The following is a 24915-nucleotide window of genomic DNA, read 5'->3' as shown; positions in this document are numbered from 1 at the left end:
CACGCGCACACTCGCACATACACACGCGCACACTCGCACATACACACTCTCTCTCACTCGCACATACACACTCGCACATACACACTCTCATTTGCACATACACACTCTCTCTCGCTTGCACATAGACTCTCGCTCGCTCGCTCGCACATACACTTTTTCTCGCTCGCTCGCACATACACACTCTCTCTCTCTCTCGCACATACACTCTCTCTCGCTCGCTCGCACATACACACTCTCTCTCTCTTTCTCTCTCGCACATACACTCTCTCTCGCTCGCTCGCACATACACACTCTCTCTCTCTTTCTCTCTCGCACATATACTCTCTCGCTCGCACATACACTCTCTCTCGCTCGCTCGCACATACACACTCTCTCTCTTTCTCTCTCACTCGCACATACACACTCGCACATACACACTCTCACTCACACATACACAATCTCTTTCACTCGCACATACTCTTTCATTTGCACATACACACTCTCTCTCACTCGCACATACACACTCTCTCTCACTCGCACACTCTCTCTCTTACGCGCGCGCACTCTCTCTCTCTCTCTCTCTCACACACACATACACACGCGCACACTCGCACATACACACTCTCTCTCTCTTACTTGAACACACACACACACACACTCTCTCTCTTTCTCACTCGCACACTCACACTCTCACTCACACATACACAATCTCTCTCACTCGCACATACACACTCGCACATACACACATACACACTCGCTCGCTCGCTCGCACACACACGCTCTCTCGCTCGCTCGCTCGCACACACTCGGGCGAACACACACTCGGGCGAACACACACTCGGGCGAACACACACTCGGGCGAACACACACTCGCGCGAACACACACTCGCACACACACATACACACTCTCTCTCGCTCGCACACTCACACTCTCACTCACACATACACAATCTCTCTCACTCGCACATACACACTCGCACATACACACATACACACTCGCTCGCTCGCTCGCACACACACGCTCTCTCGCTCGCTCGCTCGCACACACTCGGGCGAACACACACTCGGGCGAACACACACTCGGGCGAACACACACTCGCACACACACATACACACTCTCTCTCGCTCGCACATACACACTCTCTCGCTCGCACGCGAACACTCGCACGCGCACACTCGCACGCGCACACTCTCTCTCTCTCTCTCGCTCGCATGCGCACACTCTCTCTCTCTCTCTCTCTCGCTCGCACACACACACTCTCTCTCTCTCTCGCTCGCACACACACACACTCTCTCTCTCGCTCGCTCGCACACACACACTCTCTCTCTCTCGCTCGCTCGCACACACACACTCTCTCTCTCGCTCGCACACACACACTCGCGCGAACACTCGCGCGCACACTCGCACACACACTCTCGCGCGCGCGCACACTCTCTCTCGCGCGCTCTCGCTCGCGTACACTCGCTCGCGCGCGCGCGCACTCTCGCTCGCGCGCGCGCGCACTCTCGCTCGCGCGCTCTCGCTCGCGCGCACTCTCGCTCGCGCGCTCTCGCTCGCGCGCACTCTCGCTCGCGCGCTCTCGCTCGCGCGCACTCTCGCTCGCGCACTCTCGCTCGCGCGCGCGCACACTCGCTCTCTCTCTCTCGCTCGCGCGCGCACACACTCTCTCTCTCTCTCGCTCGCGCGCGCACACACTCTCTCTCTCTCTCTCGCTCGCGCGCGCACACACTCTCTCTCTCTCTCGCTCGCGCGCGCACACACACTCTCTCTCTCGCTCGCTCGCGCGCGCACACTCTCTCTCTCGCTCGCACACTCTCTCTCTCGCTCGCACATACACTCTCTCTCGCTCGCACATACACTCTCTCTCACGCGCACACTCGCACATACACACGCGCACACTCACACATACACACGCGCACATAGACTCTCTCTCTCTCACTCGCACATACACACTCTCGCATACTCACACTCATACATACACTCTCTCTCCCACTCACACACACTCTCTCTTACTCGCGCGCACACTCGCTCTCTCTCTCTCTCTCACACACATACACACGCGCACACTCGCACATACACACTCTCTCTCACTCGCACATACACACTCGCACATACACATTCGCACATACACACTCGCACATACACACTCTCTCTCGCTCGCACATACACACTCTCTCTCGCTCGCACATACACTCTCTCTCTCTCTCGCTCGCACATACACTCTCTCTCTCTCGCTCGCACATACACTCTCTCTCTCTCGCTCGCACACACACTCTCTCTCTCTCGCTCGCACATACACACACACACTCGCGCGAACACACTCTCTCTCTCTCTCTCGCTCGCACACACACACTCTCTCTCTCGCTCGCTCGCACACACACGCTCTCTCTCTCGCTCGCTCGCACACACACGCTCTCTCTCTCGCTCGCTCGCACACACACGCTCTCTCTCTCGCACACACACGCTCTCTCGCTCGCTCGCTCGCACACACACGCTCTCTCGCTCGCTCGCTCGCACACACACGCTCTCTCGCTCGCTCGCTCGCACACACGCTCGCTCGCTCGCTCGCACACACACGCTCGCTCGCTCGCACACACACGCTCGCTCGCTCGCACACACACACTCGCTCGCTCGCTCGCACACACACACTCTCTCGCTCGCTCGCTCGCACACACACACTCTCTCGCTCGCTCGCTCGCACACACACACTCTCTCGCTCGCTCGCTCGCACACACGCGCGCACACTCGCACATACACGCGCGCACACTCGCACATACACACGCGCGCACACTCTCTCTCTCGCTCGCACACACACACGCGCGCACACTCGCACATACACACGCGCGCACACTCGCACATACACACGCGCGCACACACACTCTCTCTCTCGCTCGCACACACACTCTCTCTCTCTCGCTCGCACATACACACGCGCACATACACACTCTCTCTCTCGCTCGCACATACACACTCTCTCTCGCTCGCACATACACACTCTCTCTCTCGCTCGCACATACACACTCTCTCTCGCTCGCACATACACTCTCTCTCTCGCTCGCACACACACTCTCTCTCGCTCGCACATACACACGCGCACATACACACTCTCTCTCTCGCTCGCACATACACACTCTCTCTCTCGCTCGCACATACACACTCTCTCGCTCGCACATACACACTCTCTCGCTCGCACATACACTCTCTCTCTCGCTCGCACATACACTCTCTCTCTCGCTCGCACATACACTCTCTCTCTCGCTCGCACATACACTCTCTCTCTCGCTCGCACATACTCTCTCTCTCGCTCGCACATACACTCTCTCTCACGCGCACACTCGCACATACACACTCGCACATACACTCTCTCTCTCTCACTCGCACATACACACTCTCGCATACTCACACTCATACATACACTCTCTCTCCCACTCGCACACTCGCTCTCTCTCTCTCTCTCACACACATACACACGCGCACACTCGCACATACACACTCTCTCTCACTCGCACATACACACTTGCACATACACATTCGCACATACACACTCGCACATACACACTCTCTCTCGCTCGCACATACACACTCTCTCTCGCTCGCACATACACACTCTCGCTCGCTCGGACATACACTCTCTCTCTCTCTCGCTCGCACATACACTCTCTCTCGCTCGCACATACACTCTCTCTCGCTCGCACATACACTCTCTCTCTCTCGCTCGCACATACACTCTCTCTCTCTCGCTCGCACATACACTCTCTCTCTCTCGCTCGCACATACACTCTCTCTCTCTCGCTCGCACATACACTCTCTCTCTCTCGCTCGCACATACACTCTCTCTCTCTCGCTCGCACATACACTCTCTCTCTCTCGCTCGCACATACACTCTCTCTCTCTCGCTCGCACATACACTCTCTCTCTCTCGCTCGCACATACACTCTCTCTCTCTCTCGCTCGCACATACACTCTCTCTCTCTCTCGCTCGCACATACACTCTCTCTCTCTCTCGCTCGCACATACACACTCTCTCTCTCGCTCGCACATACACACTCTCTCTCTCGCTCGCACATACACTCTCTCTCTCTCTCATCCGCACATACACACTCTTTCTCTCTCTCTCTCTCACTCGCACACACACTCTCTCTCTCTCGCTCGCACATACACACGCGCACATACACACTCTCTCTCTCGCTCGCACATACACACTCTCTCTCGCTCGCACATACACACTCTCTCTCTCGCTCGCACATACACTCTCTCGCTCGCACATACACTCTCTCTCGCTCGCACATACTCTCTCTCTCGCTCGCACATACACTCTCTCTCTCGCTCGCACATACACTCTCTCTCTCGCTCGCACATACACTCTCTCTCTCGCTCGCACATACACTCTCTCTCACGCGCACACTCGCACATACACACGCGCACACTCGCACATACACACTCGCACATACACTCTCTCTCTCTCACTCGCACATACACACTCTCGCATACTCACACTCATACATACACTCTCTCTCCCACTCGCACACTCACACACTCTCTCTCTTACTCGCGCGCACACTCGCTCTCTCTCTCTCTCTCTCACACACATACACACGCGCACACTCGCACATACACACTCTCTCTCACTCGCACATACACACTCGCACATACACATTCGCACATACACACTCGCACATACACACTCTCTCTCGCTCGCACATACACACTCTCTCTCGCTCGCACATACACACTCTCGCTCGCTCGCACATACACTCTCTCTCTCTCTCGCTCGCACATACACTCTCTCTCTCTCGCTCGCACATACACTCTCTCTCTCGCTCGCACATACACTCTCTCTCTCTCGCTCGCACATACACTCTCTCTCTCTCGCTCGCACATACACTCTCTCTCTCTCGCTCGCACATACACTCTCTCTCTCGCTCGCACATACACTCTCTCTCTCTCTCGCTCGCACATACACTCTCTCTCTCTCGCTCGCACATACACTCTCTCTCGCTCGCACATACACTCTCTCTCTCTCGCTCGCACATACACTCTCTCTCTCTCTCGCTCGCACATACACTCTCTCTCTCTCGCTCGCACATACACACTCTCTCTCTCGCTCGCACATACACTCTCTCTCTCGCTCGCACATACACTCTCTCTCTCGCTCGCACATACACTCTCTCTCTCTCTCGCTCGCACATACACTCTCTCTCTCTCTCGCTCGCACATACACTCTCTCTCTCTCGCTCGCACATACACACTCTCTCTCTCGCTCGCACATACACTCTCTCTCTCGCTCGCACATACACTCTCTCTCTCGCTCGCACATACACTCTCTCTCTCTCTCATCCGCACATACACTCTCTCTCTCGCTCGCACATACACTCTCTCTCTCGCTCGCACATACACTCTCTCTCTCTCTCATCCGCACATACACTCTCTCTCTCTCACTCGCACATACACACTTTTTCTCTCTCTCTCTCTCACTCGCACATACACACTCTCTCTCTCGCTCGCACATACACACTCTCTCTCTCGCTCGCACATACACACTCTCTCTCTCGCTCGCACATACACTCTCTCTCTCTCGCTCGCACATACACTCTCTCTCTCTCGCTCGCACATACACTCTCTCTCTCTCGCTCGCACATACACTCTCTCTCTCTCGCTCGCACATACACTCTCTCTCTGTCTCGCTCGCACATACACTCTCTCTCTGTCTCGCTCGCACATACACACTCTCTCTCTCGCTCGCACATACACACTCTCTCTCTCGCTCGCACATACACTCTCTCTCTCTCTCATCCGCACATACACTCTCTCTCTCTCTCGCTCGCACATACACACTCTCTCTCTCGCTCGCACATACACACTCTCTCTCTCGCTCGCACATACACTCTCGCTCTCGCTCGCACATACACTCTCTCTCTCGCTCGCACATACACTCTCTCTCTCGCTCGCACATACACTCTCTCTCTCGCTCGCACATACACTCTCTCTCTCTCTCATCCGCACATACACTCTCTCTCTCTTATCCGCACATACACACTCTTTCTCTCTCTCTCTCTCACTCGCACACACACTCTCTCTCTCTCGCTCGCACATACACACGCGCACATACACACTCTCTCTCTCGCTCGCACATACACACTCTCTCTCGCTCGCACATACACACTCTCTCTCTCGCTCGCACATACACACTCTCTCTCGCTCGCACATACACTCTCTCGCTCGCACATACTCTCTCTCTCGCTCGCACATACACTCTCTCTCACGCGCACACTCGCACATACACACGCGCACACTCGCACATACACACTCGCACATACACTCTCTCTCTCTCACTCGCACATACACACTCTCGCATACTCACACTCATACATACACTCTCTCTCCCACTCGCACACTCACACACTCTCTCTCTTACTCGCGCGCACACTCGCGCTCTCTCTCTCTCTCTCACACACATACACACGCGCACACTCGCACATACACACTCTCTCTCACTCGCACATACACACTCGCACATACACATTCGCACATACACACTCACACATACACACTCTCTCTCGCTCGCACATACACACTCTCGCTCGCTCGCACATACACTCTCTCTCTCTCTCGCTCGCACATACACTCTCTCTCTCTCGCACATACACTCTCTCTCGCTCGCACATACACTCTCTCTCTCTCGCTCGCACATACACTCTCTCTCTCTCGCTCGCACATACACTCTCTCTCTCTCGCTCGCACATACACTCTCTCTCTCTCTCGCTCGCACATACACTCTCTCTCTCTCGCTCGCACATACACTCTCTCTCGCTCGCACATACACTCTCTCTCTCTCTCGCTCGCACATACACTCTCTCTCTCTCGCTCGCACATACTCTCTCTCTCGCTCGCACATACTCTCTCTCTCGCTCGCACATACACTCTCTCTCTCTCGCTCGCACATACACTCTCTCTCTCTCGCTCGCACATACACTCTCTCTCTCTCTCGCTCGCACATGCACACTCTCTCTCGCTCGCACATACACACTCTCTCTCTCGCTCGCACATACACTCTCTCTCTCGCTCGCACATACACTCTCTCTCTCGCTCGCACATACACTCTCTCTCTCTCTCATCCGCACATACACTCTCTCTCTCTCTCATCCGCACATACACACTCTCGCTCGCACATACACTCTCTCTCTCGCTCGCACATACACTCTCTCTCTCTCGCTCGCACATACACTCTCTCTCTCTCGCTCGCACATACACTCTCTCTCTCTCGCTCGCACATACACTCTCTCTCTCTCGCTCGCACATACACTCTCTCTCTCTCTCGCTCGCACATACACTCTCTCTCTCTCTCGCTCGCACATACACTCTCTCTCTCTCGCTCGCACATACACTCTCTCTCTCGCTCGCACATACACTCTCTCTCTCGCTCGCTCATACACTCTCTCTCTCTCATCCGCACATACACTCTCTCTCTCTCTCATCCGCACATACACTCTCTCTCTCTTATCCGCACATACACACTCTCTGTCTCACTCGCACCTACACACTTTTTCTCTCTCTCTCTCTCACTCGCACATTCACACTCTCTCTCTCTCTCTCTCTCTTACTCGCGCACACACACACACTCTCGCTCATTCTCTCTCTCACTCGCACATACACACGAGCACACTCGCACATACACACTCTCTCTCACTCGCACATACACACTCTCTCTCACTCGCACATACACACTCTCTTTCACTCGCACATACACACTTTCTCTCACTCGCACATACACACTCTCTCTCTTACTCGAACACACACACACACCCACACACACACTTTCTCTCACTCACACATACACAGGTGCACACTCGCACATACACACTTTCTCTCACTCGCACATACACACTCTCTCTCTCTCTCACTCGCACATACACACTCTTTCACTCGCACATACTCTCTCTCTCACTCGCACATACACACTCTCACATACACTCTCTCTCTCTCGCTCGCACATACACTCTCTCTCTCTCGCTCGCACATACACACTCTCTCTCTCGCTCGCACATACACTCTCTCTCTCGCTCGCACATACACTCTCTCTCTTTTACTCGCGCACATACACACACTCTCTCACTCGCACATACACACTCGCACATACACACTCTCTCTTTCGCTTGCACATACACACTCACACATACTCTCACTCGCTCTCTCTCATTTGCACACTCACACACTCTCTCTCTCTCTCTTACTCGCACACACACTCTCACTCGCGCACTCACACTCTCTCTTACTCTCGCACACACACACACACTCTCTCTCTCTCTCTCTCTCTCTCTCACTCGCACATTCACACTCTCTCTCTCTCACTCGCGCGCACACACACACACACACACTCTCGCTCATTCTCTCTCTCACTCGCACATACACACGAGCACACTCGCACATACACACTCTCTCTCACTCGCACATACACACGAGCACATACACACTCTCTCTCACTCGCACATACACACTCTCTCTTTCACTCGCACATACACACACTCTCTCTCGCTTGTACATACACACTTGCACATACACACTCTTTCTCTCGCTCGCACATACACTCTTTCTCACTCGCGCACATACACACTCTCTCATTCGTGCACATGCACACTCTCTCTTTCACTTGCACATACACACTCTCTCTCTCACTCGCACATACACACTCTCTCTCTCACTCGCACATACACTCTCTTTCTCTCACACATACACACGCACTCGCACATACACTCTCTCACACACACACACCCACTCACTTTCTCGTTTGTTTACATGCACACACTATCTCACACACTTTCTCTCTAACTCACACACACACTTTCTTTCTCTCTTTCTCTCTTACACACACATACACACACACACACACACACACACACTCACTCTCACACTCAGTTTCATACACACATTCTTTTTCTTTCTCTCACACTCACGTTTTCTCTCTTTTTCACACTTACACACACACACGTTCTTTCTCTCCCTCACACACCTTCTCGCACTCTTTTACTCTCACACACTCACATACACGCATTTTCCCTCTCTCACTCACACACACCCTCCGTCTGATGCTCATCTGAACCGCTGCAGTAGTGTGGGTCAAAAGCGCAGCACCCAATCCCCTGTAGTGTCAGTGACCTTTGACCTTGGCCTTGGTGAGCAGCACCAGTTGAACTGCAGCAGCAGCGAGGGACCAGGAAAACGTCACAGGACTGAGGATTGGGGAAAGTATACAGAATCACATCGGTATGATCGGCTCCAATGCTTTGTGACTGTGATGTTTCTACATTCTGACCGAAAAATATAAATCATCTTTACATGATGTTCTAGATTTAATGTCCTGTCCCTTTGTCCTGGTAACTAAACCATTAGCATGAACAGGTGACGCTAAAGGCAATGTGCAGTGAGGGAGCAGTGCTGTTAGCATATCGCCATTGTCCTCATTCTCACAGTGTGTGTGTTTACACTGCTAGTCAGTTTTAAACCTTACACACTGCACTGTTCACTATTCACTCACCACTCAATGTACAGGTGTGTGTGTGTGTGTGTGTGTGTGTGTGTGTGTGAGATAAGCAGAATGAAGTTGTTCTGTAGTAATGCATTAGGGTTAGGGCGTGTGTGGATGTGTGTGTAGGTGGATAGTGTCATGTGTGTGTTTCAGTGATAGATCTGAATCCATGTCTAACTGTGTTGCTTTTGTAGGAATCTGCTCTCTCTAATACACCGCATGATCGAGTTTGTGGTGCGTGAAGGTCCAATGTTTGAGGCCATGATCATGAACAGAGAAATTAGCAACCCGCTGTACAGGTGAGTTCCAGCGTTCCCTGTTTTCTCTTTACCATCCTGAGCTCTACAGCGCCACCACTCAGACTACTGCAGCAACACACAGGCTTTCTTTAACAGGACTGTTTTAAATAAATTACCTGTGTGTGTGTGTGTGTGTGTGTGTGTGTGTGTGTGTGTGTGTGTGTGTGTGTGTGTGTGTGTGTGTGTGTGTGTAGGTTTTTATTTGAGAATCAGAGTCCAGCTCACGTGTATTATCGTTGGAAGTTGTACTCCATTTTGCAGGTAAGTGTTGGGGCATACGCATGCACACGTACACACACATGCATGCGCACGCACGCACGCATGCACACGTACACATGCGTAAACCCACACACACGCATGCGTGCATACGTGCCCACACACGTGCACACATGCATACACATACATGCACATACATGCGAACGCGCACACACGCCCCCCCCCCCCCCCCCCCACACACACACACACACACGCCCCCCCCCCCCCCCCCCCCCCCCACACACACACACACACACACACACATACACAGCCCTGAGAAATGTTTAAAGACGTTAGTGTGAGCTGAGACTGAACTCGCTCTAATGTCTCGCACAGGGAGATTCTCCAACTAAATGGAGGACAGAGGACTTCAGGTTGTTTAAGAACGGCTCGTTCTGGCGGCCACCTCCTCTGAACCCGTACCTACACGGCACACCTCAGGAGGAGGAGAATGAGGAAGATGAAGAGGAAGAAGCCATCAAGAAAGGATCACTGAAAGACGAGTATGAAACACTGATGATGGCACATCGAATTCTCCCTTCTGTTTATTATTATTAAGTGTAATATTGAAGACCTGCCCTGTAATTCTACTGAGTAAAGTGTGTGTGTGTGTGTGTGTGTGTGTGTGTGTGTGTGTGTGTGTGTGTTCACAGTGAGAGAGATAAACTAGAGGAGATTCTGCGAGGTCTCACCCCCAGGCGGAGTGATGTTGCTGAGGCCATGCTGTTTTGTCTGACTCATGCTGATGCTGCAGAGGAGATTGTGGAGTGTATCACTGAGTCTCTGTCCATCCTGAAAACACCACTTTCTAAAAAGGTTTCAGCACTTCATCATGACATGGTGTTTATTAGTGTGGTACTGTGGTTTGATTTTTGACAAGACAGGAAGTAAAGAGATTTAGTGGTGTTTAACTAATGATAAATAATATAAATAATTTTATCACAGATTGCGAGGTTATATTTGGTGTCTGATGTGCTGTATAACTCCTCAGCTAAAGTCGCTAACGCATCCTATTATCGGAAATTGTAAGTTTGTTATTAAATATATATATTTATTTTTTATCTCAGATTATAAGCGGTGTGATGATATAATTTGTTTTTTCTTTCCCAGCTTTGAGATTAAATTGTGTCAGATATTTTCTGATCTCAATGCCACCTTTAAGACGATACAGGGCCATTTACAGTCAGAGAATTTTAAGGTACAATGCTGTTCTATGGAAATGTGTAAAGCAGCTGTGTGTGTGTGTGTGTGTGTGTGTGTGTGTGTGTGTGTGTGTGTGTGTGTGTGTGTGTGTGTGTGAGAACCAGAGCTCCTGTAATCCCTCTGTGTTTGCTCACTGTTCTACTTGTAGTGTGTGTGTGTTTACAGTGAGAGAGAGAAACGAGGAGATTGTGTGAGTTCTCACCTGAAGTGGGATGTGTGTATTAAAGGTCTTTCTCTTGATCTTCCCAGCAAAGAGTGATGTCGTGTTTCCGAGCGTGGGAGGATTGGGCCGTGTATCCTGATCCCTTCCTCATCAAACTACAGAACATTTTCTTGGGACTCGTCAGTCTCGATCCGGAAAAGGAGCCAGAAGTGTCTGAGGTAAGAATTTCGCACCATAAACATGTTCTACTTCTGTTGTTTATATGCTCTACTCCACTTTCCCTCATGTTCCTGTTGATTAAAGTGTGAATAAAGTTTTAACCTGATTTACATCACAGATGTCCTGATGTCAGTATCTAAACAACCTATTAACTAAATGGAAATGAGGGTGCATCACTGTGTGTGTGTGTGTCTGTGTCAGCCTCAGTCTACTGAACACTCTGAGGATTTGGATGGTGCTCCTATTGTAGAAGAAGAGTTGGATGGAGCTCCTTTAGAGGATGTTGATGGCACACCAATCGATGGAGCTCCACTAGATGGTGCTATGCTGGAAGACCTGGATGGTGTTCCAATAAAAGGATCAGAGGAAGAACTGGATGGCCTTCCTTGTGAGTCATTCACACCTTCACTCTACCCACACCTCAGGTGCTCAGGATACGGATGTTCTAGCTGATTTCCATAATAATGAATAGCCGACTCTGCCCCTCAGCCAGGTGTTCGAGATTAATACAGGTTGTAGTGTGATGATGTGAGCAGTGTAATGTTTCACTCTGAACATGTGGACAGAATTAGTTGTAAATTATTGACATACATAAAAATGAAACTCTTGTGTAAAAAGAAAAAAAAAAGCCTGATTTGGACTGTGTGTTCAGTGGATGGACGGAAACCTGGATTTAAAATGGCTCCATCGAAGTGGGAGGAAGTGGACGGATCTGCTCTCAAGGCTCAGGGTATTTATAACATTTTTTCTCTTTCGTCTCCTCTGTGTTCCTGTGTCTAAAGGATTCTCTCCTGATGTTTGATTCACAGCTATAACTACATCAAAGTGGGAAGTCTTTGATTTACCTGATGAGTCTGAGAAAAGTGGTGAGAGGTAAAAAATCTACACGTGTTTTTGTTTTATAATACGTATGGGGTGCATTTAAATATGAACTTTTATACCCCTGATCATTTTAGGACTTAGTGACCACTTTTATCTTTTTACTTGGTTGTGAATAACCAGATCATTGTACATAACAGGCAAACACCTGAAGCTGATGTGAAGGAGAACGTGAGGAGTTTTTCTTCAGAAGCTCAGTTTCATACCCAGCCTGCTAAAGAGGAACACCAGGACTCCAGATCAGCCAAACTCTCCGAGATGAGTGAGGAGAAACGCGCTAAACTGCGGGAGATCGAGGTGAATTTACTCATCTCATGCTGTTCTGTGTGCAGTTGGCCGTCTTCTGGATGTTTAATAACTCATCTGTTTTCAGCTCAAAGTGATGAAGTTTCAGGATGAGTTGGAATCTGGAAAACGGCCCAAAAAATCCAGCCAGAGCATTCAGGAGCAGGTGGAGCTGTACAGGGACAAACTGCTGCAGAGGGTCAGTCACATGTTGTGTGTGTGTGTGTGTGTGTGTGTGAGAATACAGCATTAATGTACTATTTAGGTATGATGTACAACTAGTGTAATTTCATTCTGCAGCTTTTTCAGCAGAGTGCACGCACGCACGCACGCACGCACGCACGCACGCACGCAAACGTTTGTCTTTCCTTGTTTGTTTTTATCAGAGTTTGGTATCAATCTGAGTGTGTTAAGAATTCATAGTAAATATTTATTAAAGTATTGTAAACTCTGCCTAACAGCCAGTCCAAGTCCAGAGCAGGACCTTTAGACATGCTCAAGTCCCTCTGTTTTCTAACTTTTAGGAAAAAGAAAAAGAAGTGGAGAAAGATAAAGAGAAGGAAAAAGAAAAAAAGGACAAAGACAAATCTGATGTAATTCATAAAGAAAAGGAAAAAGAGGATTCATCGTCTAACAGAAAAGAAAAGTAAGTTACACACCCGCAGTGTCGCAGTGAATCAGAGTCTGAAACTGAAAAGTGACTTAAATAAAATTCCTGTGTTGTGATTGGTTAGGAAGCGCAGACACAGTCCGTCTCCCAGTCCGAGTCGCAGCAGCAGTGTTCGCCGTGTCCGATCTCCATCACCGCGCTCCGAGCGCTCCGACCGATCTTACACCAAGGACAACTCCCGCTCCACCTACAGAGACTCGCCCAGAGACAGCAGTCGAAAATCCTCCAAACGGTCTGCTCCTCCTCCTCTCTCTCTCTCTCTCTCTCTCTCTCGCTCGCTCGCTCGCTCGCTCGCTCGCTCGCTCGCTCTCCTCCACCTCTCTTTTGCTCGCTATTTCCCTCCACCCATCTGCTTCTTTCTGTCTTTTTTTTACATTATTACCTTCATGTTCTTCTGTCTGCGTCTGTTCTTATTTTGTCTCTTTTCCTTCATCTGTGTTTCTCTCTTTTTCTGTGCTGGTGTATTATTTTCTCATCTGTATATCTGCTCATTGTTTACAGACCGTTAACTCTGTATGTAATCATGTGTTCTCTTTCTCTCTTTTCCAGATCCCCCTCCCCCTCTGCCACGCCCAAACGCTCTCGCAGGTCAAGGTCCCGAACACCCAAAAAATCCTCGAAGAAATCCCGTTCTCGTTCCCGCTCTCCTCACCGCTCTCACAAAAAATCTAAAAAGAGCAAACACTGAGAAATCTCTTTGTGTCTTTTGTGCCTCAGTTTCATCTCATCAGTGTGTGTAGGAAGCGTCCATGTTACTCCTCTTCCTCCGTGAGGTTTTATTCCACATGCACGCCTGCAGTTCCGTGAGATCAGAGCTCTTCACTGGGGTTTAATCCAGATCTGCTCTGCTCAAGTGCTCTCAGAACAATGTGGTATTTTTGCTCGTGGTTTTTAGTCCCTGCAAAAATGATGTAAATTAAAATAGTGTATGTTTCAGTTGTATAGATGTTTTGATTTTCAATAAAGACACAGCGTATGTGAACTTTTTTTCTGAGACATGAAAGTTTTTGTATTTTAAATAGAAGATTTGTTTTTACATTTTATATCTTAGCACATTTTCTGTGATGTTACAGTGGACACTAAAGTGGTTTCCGTTATAGAAGACAGTCCTCCATCTCCTCCAACAGTTTTTGATTTGCACCCGTGTGTATTGCAGGTGATCCACAGCGAAGATTGTTCCTTAAGTCTGTTCACCAGAAAGCTCACATGCTCCTGATTTTCTTTTACTGAAAGGAACAGTTTGGGCAAAACAGAAATGTCTTCAGAAAACAACACTTGCATATTGAATTCATTCTGAACTGGTGGTTATAAACACACACACATGTTCACTGCATTTTACACTGTAGCTTCAGTTTACACATCTTTGCTGAGTCTCCACATCTGAAGTAAAGAGGAACACGTGACTTTTTGCTGAACTGTTTATTCGTTGAGTGTTTTAAAGGAAATTATCTTGTGATTCCAAGCAGCAGTATGAGTTACAGGTTATTTTCTCTGTAGATCAGGAAAAAACTAACAATGTTGATCACTTAAAGCCTGCTGTAGACACCCTGATGTGGGTAAAGTGAAATCTTTAGCAGTGTTAAAGTAAAAGGGTTACACTGTTCTGGTGTATCGAGCGTTCTCATGTCTGGGGTTCCAGAGATGTTAGTTTACATTTGTGGAGCTCTTTTTCTCTTTAATTGGGGTCTGGGTTAAACCATTATTATTATTATTATTATGAGCAGTGATTCCAGTCAGTGCTGGATTATGATGTGAAGGGTTGTGGGTTTCACTTTTTAATGAAGGAATCGTGGATATTCTGCTTTTCTTCTGACTGTTGTTACTGAACTGAAGAATTACTCGTGATGTTTGTAAATGTGGATTATAATTTAAACTTTTTTTATGGCAATAGATTCGTTACTGAATGATTACAATGCAATATATTTACTATAATTATAATTTACTGTATATGTTCCGTGTAATAGTGTCAGCGAACCCGGAAGTCGCGCTTTTTCTCGCGATACTTGGCAGCGCACCAAGCGGAAGTGGAGCAGTGTTTGTTGTGTTGGAGCAGAAACGGTCGGAGATGAAGTCCGTCTGCTTTTTTCTGACTTTGAGTTTTTCAGTGTTTTTGTGTTGCTCTGCTTCGGCTTTCGATGGAGTTCTGGGCAGTACGTCTTCGTGTCACAGAAGCTGCCGGATGACTTACAGCCTGCACACTTACCCGCGGGTGAGTTAGCATGTGCAGCTAACAGGTGGATTGGCGCAGCTGTTTTCCTGCTTTTCTATTCAGTTTATATTTCAGCTCTGAGTAATCGGTAATAAACAAAGTCTCTATATGACTGTGCGCTGTTGACGTGTTTGGAATGACGCCTGCTGGATGTGTTGCAGGAAGCTGAGCTGTTCGCCTGTCAGAGAGGATGCAGACTTTTCTCCATTTGCCAGTTTGTGGGTGACGGTGAAAACCTGAACCAGACCAAATCCGAGTGTGATTCTGGTAAACACCAAGCCTCTTTATTTCAGTGGTTTGATCCACATGTCCCAGTGTTTACACTTAAAACGGTTTCTTTCTACAGCGTGTCATGAAGCGTATGATGGAGTAGATGAAGAGTTCGCCTGCAGTCTCGGCTGCCAGAACCAACTTCCATTCGCTGAGCAGCGACAAGAGCAGGTTCAGAACTATACTGCAGAACCATATGCCTACATCACACATTATAATACATCATTTAATATCAGGATAATCACAGTAGGAAGTGAAACAGTGATCAGTTTAATTATGAAGAATTAAAGTGAACACACTGAGGAACAAAAGCTGAACTACTCTGTTCAAGTGCACCATCATAAAACTCGTTTCGTTTCCTCACATCCATTTTTTTGTGCTTTTGTTTGAAGTTGTTGGCCATGATGCCCCGAATCCACCTGCTTTACCCCCTCACCCTGGTAAGAGGGTTCTGGGAGGACATGATGAACCAAGCCCATGAATTTATCACCTCATCCTGGACCTTTTACCTGCAGGCAGATGATGGCAAAGTGGTTGTTTTCCAGGTGAAATTTCATTTCTTTCTGTCATTCCAAACACTGTATCTCAGATACTTCTCCAAAAACAACATATAATAAATAAAACATGCTGATCCTCCTGTATTCAGTTTAGTCTTTAATAAGGAATATTGTCCCAAATATAAATTGATCACGTATACATTTAAAAATCAGCAATTAGTCCCTATAAGTTGATCTATATGGTGCGTTTCAGTGGCAAACAGTGCAAAAAAAAACCCTCCCTGAGATGGTATAAGGAAGAAATTTATTTTATCCAGCTGATGTATAGATTACCGCATTTTCCGGATTATAAACCGCTACTTTTTTCCCATGTTTTGAACTCCGCGGCTTAAACAATGAAGCAGCTAATTTGTGGATTTTTCCCGGTTTCACAAACTTCAAACCAAAAAACTGAACCCCATAACATTTGACCAATGAAATTGCAGAACGGGTTCAGGTGAACCAATGAAACTCTTTATATTAAATCAGATGCGCTCCCACTGAATCGGGCCGCACCACATCATAAATATGGATGATGTTCCTCTGAGGTTTGACCTGCCGCTCACTCGGACTGTCTACAGGAAATGTGAATCATTCGTCACGCTGAAAACAACCGGGCATGAAAACACACTTCACCTGTGTTCTGAGCTGCACGGCATCGGGAGAAAAGATTCACCAATGGTGATTTTTAAACGCACGACGATGCTGAAAGATAAACTCCCGAGAGAAATATTTGTGAAAGGAAGGAGGAAGACAGTAAACAATGACTTTCTTGGTAGGCTACTGTTTAGATACAAGCCGTTGTAGCGTGTTGAGTCTGGGTGAAGGGAGAGCTCGCTAACTCCAGTTACAACACAAATCATATCATCAAGTACAGACAGGTTTCCAAAACTCGTGCTTTTTTATTTTTCTTGGCAACAGCGTTACGGGTTAGTCGAAGAAGCTTAGAAATGAGCATCAGAAAATAATAAGGACATATTCCTCGGTCTTGCACACATGCAGTAATAGCAGAAAAATGCAGCGGCAGGCAATTCCCAAAATGCCGCTCTGCTCTTAAAGGAGCCACAACATATTTCACCCGTTACACCGTGTAACAGACACTGTCTTTCATTAAAGCCTGTGTAAAGTTCATTAGTTCCAGTGTAGACACGGCTTATTTATGTTTAAAATAAAAATCTTTCTAAAATTCAGTGGGTGCGGCTTATATATGGGTGCACTTTATAGTCCGGAAATTACAGTATACACACTTGTAAATTACTGCTACAGCCACACAACAAAACTGATTCTCTATAAACACATGCAATATATATGTGTGTTTTATAAGTGAAGCCACTTCCCCTCGGGTCTGTGTGAATAGTGTGTAAATACTGTGATTGGCTGGAAGTTTCCAGTGTGAGTTCAGATTGTTGAACACACAGGTAGTCAGTTGAATCATCGTTGTAACTGCTGTTTAAACTCCTGTAACATCTCATACCTGTATTATCACCTACTAAGTGTTTTCTTGTTGTATAATAACTTTAGAATGATCATTGTGTGCTTATAACTGTGTTTAAAAGTTTAAAAACAGTTATTTACATGATGACCCTCATAACCCAAAACAGCAAAATAAATAAAACATGATCATGATTTATTTAATTGCTTTCAAAAGCCCACTGTCTCTTTACAACATTAATCAAAATGTAATCTCGTATTTGTATAGGAAATTATGATCAGTGAAATGTGGTCCTCTTCATGTTTTTCCAGACTGGACCACAGGTTCAGTTTGTGTCTCAGATTGACCAGCAGAGGGAGGAGCTGGAGGAGGAACCTCAGAATCCAGGTATGAACGTCCTTACCCATAAACCCCCCTCCCTGTGTCTTCTGCATTTATACCTTTTCTGATGGAAATTACAAAATTTGGTAGGGTAATGAGATTATAAACACCTGTATTTCTGAGTTTACAGTAATGTTATTATCACACAGAAGATGAAGCTGCATGTTGTTTCACTTTTGCAGATTTTGGGATTAATGAGCCAGTTTACAGAGAATACAGCAGCTTTAGTCAGGAGAGACTCGGCGTTGTAGCCCAGGATCAAAGTGTCTCACAGGACGACTACAACCTCCTCAACTGTCTCTCCAGGTGTGTGTGTGTGTGTGTGTGTGTGTGTGAGAGAGAATAAGAGAGAACAGGACAAGTCTAAAGGACATGATTTCCTATAATGTGGGAAAAATAGAATGTCACAGAGGAAAACACCTACATTGATCTTGGTCTAAACAGGTGTAACGAATTTAGCTCGCAAAAAGGGAAATAGCTATAAGTAATTATAACAGGTTATAATTAATCATAAATATTTAGATTATATCTTAGAATTAACAGTAATAGAATTCATTTTACAATTATTGCGTCTGTTTGTCCACCAAACAGACAGTATCATCTTTCCTTAATTCTACAGAAGGGTTATCCCCCACGGCCGAGAAAGACACGACCCCCCTTTACACCGTACAAGTAATTTAGCATGTAGCAACATCAAAAGTATGCAGTGAAAATGTGAGCAGACATAATGGAGCCGAGTTTAGAGCGTGAACCGCCTTATCATTTGAATGCCCCTTTGAAGTCAACTAGAGGTGGTCTTTTTTATTGTCTTTGTGTCATTGAGGGAAGATACTTAGACGTAAGACCCCCCAATATAACTGTAGACTGTGAGGCCCAGTCGGTGATTGATATGCAGATGTTAAAGGTGGTGTCGGGGACCTGCGTCCAGCTAATCAACAAAATGATCCTACCCAGATCTTACACAGGTGAAGGTGGTGTTTTTATGGGGTTTGAGAGACACATGGTTGTTCCTTTTGCTTTTATTAAACAAACTCGGTAATGTAACTGTATAAAAATTTATTTGGACCCAACAAATCTATACATGTCCAGATGTTCCACTTCATTTTCAATGAAAAATCAACTTTTAGCTTGAACAGCCTTACACTAACAAGTTTATTTATACACCTACTAAAACATCCAGGCAGTACAGCGTTACAATAGTCCAGTCTAGATGTTATATTACAGTAGACTACTGTAATAGTCTTTGAACTGGATTAGCTCCATGCTAAACTGCAGTCTACTAGATTCCTTTACTTGTTAGTATTTTTGCTTCAGTGTCCTGACAGATCATTTGGGGTTTTCTTTCTGAATATAAGTACGTCAATGCTGAATTTGTTGTTTAAATTCATAAATTAATGTTATAAAGTTAAGGTTTTTTTTTTTGTGCGCACACACACGCTTGTGTAGGAGCCCGTGGATACCTGGTTGGATTTTGACCACTACTCTGGTTCTGTCGGTTCTTGTTCTAATTTGGATCTGCTGTGCTACGATGGCCACTGCTGCAGATCAATACGTCCCTGCTGAGGTACATAACCCTAATTCCCTAAAACCTCTGACTCTTGATAATTAATGCTGCACACATATAGCATGCAGCAAGACAACCTCACACACAACATTTTAGAAAGACGACTCTTACACAAAACTGATCATAAATGTTGCACAATATCATAAATAAATGAGAGTAGGGGTTAAGAGTAGGGGTTAAGAGTAGGGGTAGGGTTAGCGATTAGGGCAGGGTAGGGTTTAGAGTAGGGGTAGGGTTAGTGATTAGGGCAGGGTAGGGTTTAGAGTAGGGGTAGGGTTAGTGATTAGGGCAGGGTAGGGTTTAGAGTAGGGGTAGGGTTAGCGATTAGGGCAGGGTAGGGTTTAGATTAGGGGTAGGGTTAGTGATTAGGGCAGGGTAGGGTTTAGAGTAGGGGTAGGGTTAGTGAATAGGGCAGGGTAGGGTTTAGAGTAGGGGTAGGGTTAGTGATTAGGGCAGGGTAGGGTTTAGAGTAGGGTTGGGGATTAGGGCAGGGTAGGGTTTAGAGTAGGGTTGGGGATTAGGGCAGGGTAGGGTTTAGAGTAGGGTTAGTGATTAGGGCAGGGTAGGGTTTAGAGTAGGGGTAGGGTTAGTGATTAGGGCAGGGTAGGGTTTAGAGTAGGGGTAGGGTTAGTGATTAGGGCAGGGTAGGGTTTAGAGTAGGGGTAGGGTTAGTGATTAGGGCAGGGTAGGGTTTAGAGTAGGGGTAGGGTTTAGAGCAGGGGTAGGGTTAGTGATTAGGGCAGGGTAGGGTTTAGAGTAGGGGTAGGGATTAGGGCAGGGTAGGGTTTAGAGTAGGGGTAGGGATTAGGGCAGGGTAGGGTTTAGAGTAGGGGTAGGGTTAGTGATTAGGGCAGGATAGGGTTTAGAGTAGGGGTAGGGTTTAGAGCAGGGGTAGGGTTAGTGATTAGGGCAGGGTAGGGTTTAGAGTAGGGGTAGGGATTAGGGCAGGGTAGGGTTTAGAGTAGGGTTAGGGATTAGGGCAGGGTAGGGTTTAGAGTAGGGGTAGGGTTAGTGATTAGGGCAGGGTAGGGTTTAGAGTAGGGGTAGGGTTTAGAGCAGGGGCAGGGTAGGGTTTAGAGTAGGGGTAGGGATTAGGGCAGGGTAGGGTTTAGAGTAGGGGTAGGGTTAGTGATTAGGGCAGGGTAGGGTTTAGAGTAGGGGTAGGGTTTAGAGCAGGGGCAGGGTAGGGTTTAGAGTAGGGGTAGGTATTAGGGCAGGGTAGGGATTAGAGTAGGGTTAGGGATTAGGGCAGGGTAGGGTTAAGAGTAGGGGTAGGGTTAGTGATTAGGGCAGGGTAGGGTTTAGAGTAGTCAAGTCAAGTCAAGTTTATTTGTATAGCGCTTTTCACAACAGACATTGTCTCAAAGCAGCTTTACAGAAAACAACAGTGAAGGTGAATGGTGTGCGATTGTCCCTGATGAGCAAGCCATGGCGACAGTGGCAAGGAAAAACTCCCTTAGATGATATGAGGAAGAAACCTTGAGAGGAACCAGACTCAAAGGGGAACCCATCCTCATATGGGTGACATCAAGAGTTTGGTCATAAATCTTTCAACAATACAGAACAATTTGTGATCATCATAGATCCAGCATCAGCTTCTCCATGCCAGGGCCTTTAAACACTCGGCATCTACTTCTCCATGATCATCCATAGGTCCATAATCTTCACGAGGTGGGACGTGACTGGAGCTGGCCAAACCTCAGGATGCCTCGGGATGGGGAGAGAAAGAGAAGCAGTGGAGAGGAATTAGCGTAGCTGCTGTTCATGATATTAACAGCACAAGTTGATAATGTGCATGTGATCAGATGTTCTGGAGCACAAGGTTATGATGTGATGTGTGTTATGTGTAGGCTTTGCTAAAAAGATATGTTTTTAATCTACACTTAAACTGGGAGAGTGTATCTGAACCCCGAACACTGTTAGGAAGACTATTCCAGAGTTTAGGAGCTAAATGTGAAAATGCTCTACCGCCTTTAGTGGACTTTGCTATTCTAGGAACTACTAGAAGCCCAGAGTTTTGAGATCTCAGGGAGCGTGACGGATTGTAGCGTGTTAAAAGACTGGATAGATACATGGGAGCCAAACCATTTAGTGCTTTATAAGTGAGTAGCAGTAGTTTGTAGTCTATTCGAAACTTAACAGGAAGCCAATGTAGGGACGATAAGATTGGGGTTATATGATCGTATTTTCTTGACCTAGTAAGAACTCTTGCTGCGGCATTCTGAACTAACTGAAGCTTGTTTATTAATGATGCAGGACATCCACCTAGTAATGCATTACAGTAGTCTATTCTAGAGGTCATAAACGCATGGACGAGCTTCTCTGCATCAGATATAGATAACATATTTCTTAGCTTAGAAATATTTCTAAGGTGAAAGAAGGCTGTTTTTGTAACTTGATTGATGTGATTTTTAAAAGAAAAGTTACTGTCTAAAATAAGTAGGGTTGGGGATTAGGGCAGGGTAGGGTTTAGAGTAGGGTTGGGGATTAGGGCAGGGTAGGGTTTAGAGTAGGGTTGGGGATTAGGGCAGGGTAGGGTTAGTGATTAGGGCAGGGTAGGGTTTAGAGTAGGGGTAGGGTTAGTGATTAGGGCAGGGTAGGGTTTAGAGTAGGGGTAAGGGTTAGTGATTAGGGCAGGGTAGGGTTTAGAGCAGGGGTAGGGTTAGTGATTAGGGCAGGGTAGGGTTTAGAGTAGGGTTAGGGATTAGGGCAGGGTAGGGTTTAGAGTAGGGGTAGGGGTTAGGGCAGGGTAGGGTTTAGAGTAGGGGTAGGGATTAGGGCAGGGTAGGGTTTAGAGTAGGGGTAGGGATTAGGGCAGGGTAGGGTTTAGAGTAGGGGTAGGGTTAGTGATTAGGGCAGGGTAGGGTTTAGAGTAGGGTTAGGGGTTAGGGCAGGGTAGGGTTTAGAGTAGGGTTGGAAATTAGGGCAGGGTAGGGTTTAGAGTAGGGGTAGGGATTAGGGCAGGGTAGGGTTTAGAGTAGGGGTAGGGATTAGGGCAGGGTAGGGTTTAGAGTAGGGGTAGGGATTAGGGCAGGGTAGGGTTTAGAGTAGGGGTAGGGATTAGGGCAGGGTAGGGTTTAGAGTAGGGGTAGGGGTTAGGGCAGGGTAGGGTTTAGAGTAGGGGTAGGGGTTAGGGCAGGGTAGGGTTTAAAGTAGGGTTGGAAATTAGGGCAGGGTAGGGTTTAGAGTAGGGGTAGGGATTAGGGCAGGGTAGGGTTTAGAGTAGGGTTGGAAATTAGGGCAGGGTAGGGTTTAGAGTAGGGTTGGAAATTAGGGCAGGGTAGGGTTTAGAGTAGGGTTGGAAATTAGGGCAGGGTAGGGTTTAGAGTAGGGGTAGGGATTAGGGCAGGGTAGGGTTTAGAGTAGGGGTAGGGATTAGGGCAGGGTAGGGTTTAGAGTAGGGGTAGGGATTAGGGCAGGGTAGGGTTTAGAGTAGGGGTAGGGATTAGGGCAGGGTAGGGTTTAGAGTAGGGGTAGGGATTAGGGCAGGGTAGGGTTTAGGGTAGGGATTAGGGCAGGGTAGGGTATAGAGTAGGGGTAGGGATTAGGGCAGGGTAGGGTTTAGAGTAGGGGTAGGGGTTAGGGCAGGGTAGGGTTTAGAGTAGGGGTAGGGATTAGGGCAGGGTAGGGTTTAGAGTAGGGGTAGGGGTTAGGGTTAGGGTAGGGTTTAGAGTAGGGGTTAGGGTTAGGGTTAGGGTAGGGTTTAGAGTAGGGGTTAGGGTTAGGGTTAGGGTTGGTCCAACACAGCAGCCCACATTAACTTGTCTTTTAACGTCAAAACCTCAACACCATAAATAATCTCTCAGTAATATTGATTTTATTTATTTATTTTTTCAAATTTTCACAGCACACTGTGTGTTTGTTTTATCTATATAGAAACTGAGTATTTATGGAGACCTGGAGTACATGAAGGAGAAGAACCTGAAGCCATACCCACAATCCTCTCTGTTGATTGTCAGTTCTTTGGTAAAGGAGAATGAGGCTGAAGCTCTTCCTCCTAAACTCAGTGTGGATCTGACTCGTGTTTAATTACATTTTGGTCAGAAGTACAAGTAAATTGTTAGGGTTTAGGGGGATTGGATTAAAGTCAGGGTGTGCTTCATGTCTTCATTTTACACTTTCTTTAGAGTTAGTGGGAACTATTTCTACAGCACATTATGCTTTTAATAGAGAGAGAGAGAGAGAGTGTGTGTGTGTGTGGGTGTGTGGGTGTGTGGTGAAGATGTAAAAATAGCCATGCGGGTCGTGCACTGCTTTAAGTTTTATGATTGCATTGTTTCCTTCATGATGTTTAGTTCTGATACAGGGGGGCTGTTATTTATAGATTCAGGGTTTATCATTAGTTTTTTCTTTTCCACATCTCAAATCTGTCCAAGTCTGTAAAAAGAGTAGGCCGTGTGTATAGAGAACAGTGTTTGATATCAGCATTTCTGTCACATTTCTTTATGAAACAAAATTAGAAAATGACACTTGGTTTGTGGAAAGTGCAAAAAAAAAAAAGAAGCATTTCATTGATGTGTTAGATTCTGTAATGACTTTCCCTAAAATCCAAACACATTCATATAAAATCATCAGTCACAAGAATAAAATGGTGATTTATTAAGGTTGGGTTAAGTTTTTTTTAATGATTTCAATAAACACAATGAAATGGGAAAAAATATAATGTTTGTGTTATTGTATTTTTTGTGTGTGTGTGTGTGTATGTAAATGCACATGTATATATCAGAATCAGAATAGGTATAATCTGACAGATATAGATACAGATACATATATATATATATATATAGGTAAATATAAATAGGTAAAAGTAACTTCTCACAACTCTGCATGTTTCAGGCTATGAGCTGGTGAAATGTTCTTTTTGTGACCTTTTGTGAGTGTGTGTGAAGGAATTTGTAGGTTAAATTTAATCCTGTGAAAGAAGAGTCACCTCTGACTCCATCATTAGAAATAATAATTTATGATGCTAAAACAAATTTGTCATTTATTTATTTATGTAAAGCTGCTTTGGGACAAATTCCTCTGTGAAAATCATTATATAATAAAT

The 24915-nt window shown here is 46.8% G+C and overlaps 2 protein-coding genes across 4 annotated transcripts in view; both read left to right on the top strand.

Annotated features, from left to right (window-relative positions):
• Window positions 1–14458, top strand: part of u2surp (U2 snRNP-associated SURP domain containing) — a 34213-nt gene extending 19755 nt beyond the window's left edge. For 2 of the 3 annotated variants that reach the window (XM_083570846.1, XM_083570848.1), the window contains 15 exons: window positions 9698–9802; window positions 9997–10063; window positions 10394–10560; window positions 10711–10873; window positions 11003–11082; window positions 11168–11255; window positions 11510–11641; window positions 11844–12030; window positions 12295–12372; window positions 12452–12515; window positions 12662–12818; window positions 12895–13005; window positions 13331–13452; window positions 13541–13708; window positions 14026–14458. In XM_083570846.1, the coding sequence (XP_083426972.1) occupies window positions 9698–9802; window positions 9997–10063; window positions 10394–10560; window positions 10711–10873; window positions 11003–11082; window positions 11168–11255; window positions 11510–11641; window positions 11844–12030; window positions 12295–12372; window positions 12452–12515; window positions 12662–12818; window positions 12895–13005; window positions 13331–13452; window positions 13541–13708; window positions 14026–14164 (1828 nt within the window). In that variant the 3' untranslated portion in view covers window positions 14165–14458. Of the gene's footprint in view, window positions 1–9006; window positions 9242–9697; window positions 9803–9996; window positions 10064–10393; window positions 10561–10710; window positions 10874–11002; window positions 11083–11167; window positions 11256–11509; window positions 11642–11843; window positions 12031–12294; window positions 12373–12451; window positions 12516–12661; window positions 12819–12894; window positions 13006–13330; window positions 13453–13540; window positions 13709–14025 lie in introns of those variants that run through there. The other variant, XM_083570847.1, reaches the window with a different exon arrangement.
• A 1006-nt stretch (window positions 14459–15464) lies between these two features.
• Window positions 15465–24526, top strand: tmem59 (transmembrane protein 59). The gene is made up of 8 exons (XM_083570849.1): window positions 15465–15685; window positions 15847–15952; window positions 16032–16126; window positions 16348–16500; window positions 18235–18310; window positions 18487–18610; window positions 19751–19868; window positions 23745–24526. Exons 1-8 carry the CDS (start codon window positions 15542–15544, stop codon window positions 23895–23897), a joined length of 969 nt encoding a protein of 322 aa, XP_083426975.1. The 5' UTR covers window positions 15465–15541; the 3' UTR covers window positions 23898–24526.
• The last annotated feature ends 389 nt before the right edge of the window (window positions 24527–24915 follow it).

The sequence above is a fragment of the Silurus aristotelis genome (assembly GCF_946808225.1).
Source record: "Silurus aristotelis genome assembly, contig: scaffold_108, whole genome shotgun sequence".
In the NCBI taxonomy this organism is placed as follows: Eukaryota; Metazoa; Chordata; class Actinopteri; order Siluriformes; family Siluridae; genus Silurus; species Silurus aristotelis.
This window is presented reverse-complemented; position numbering and strand designations above follow the sequence as displayed.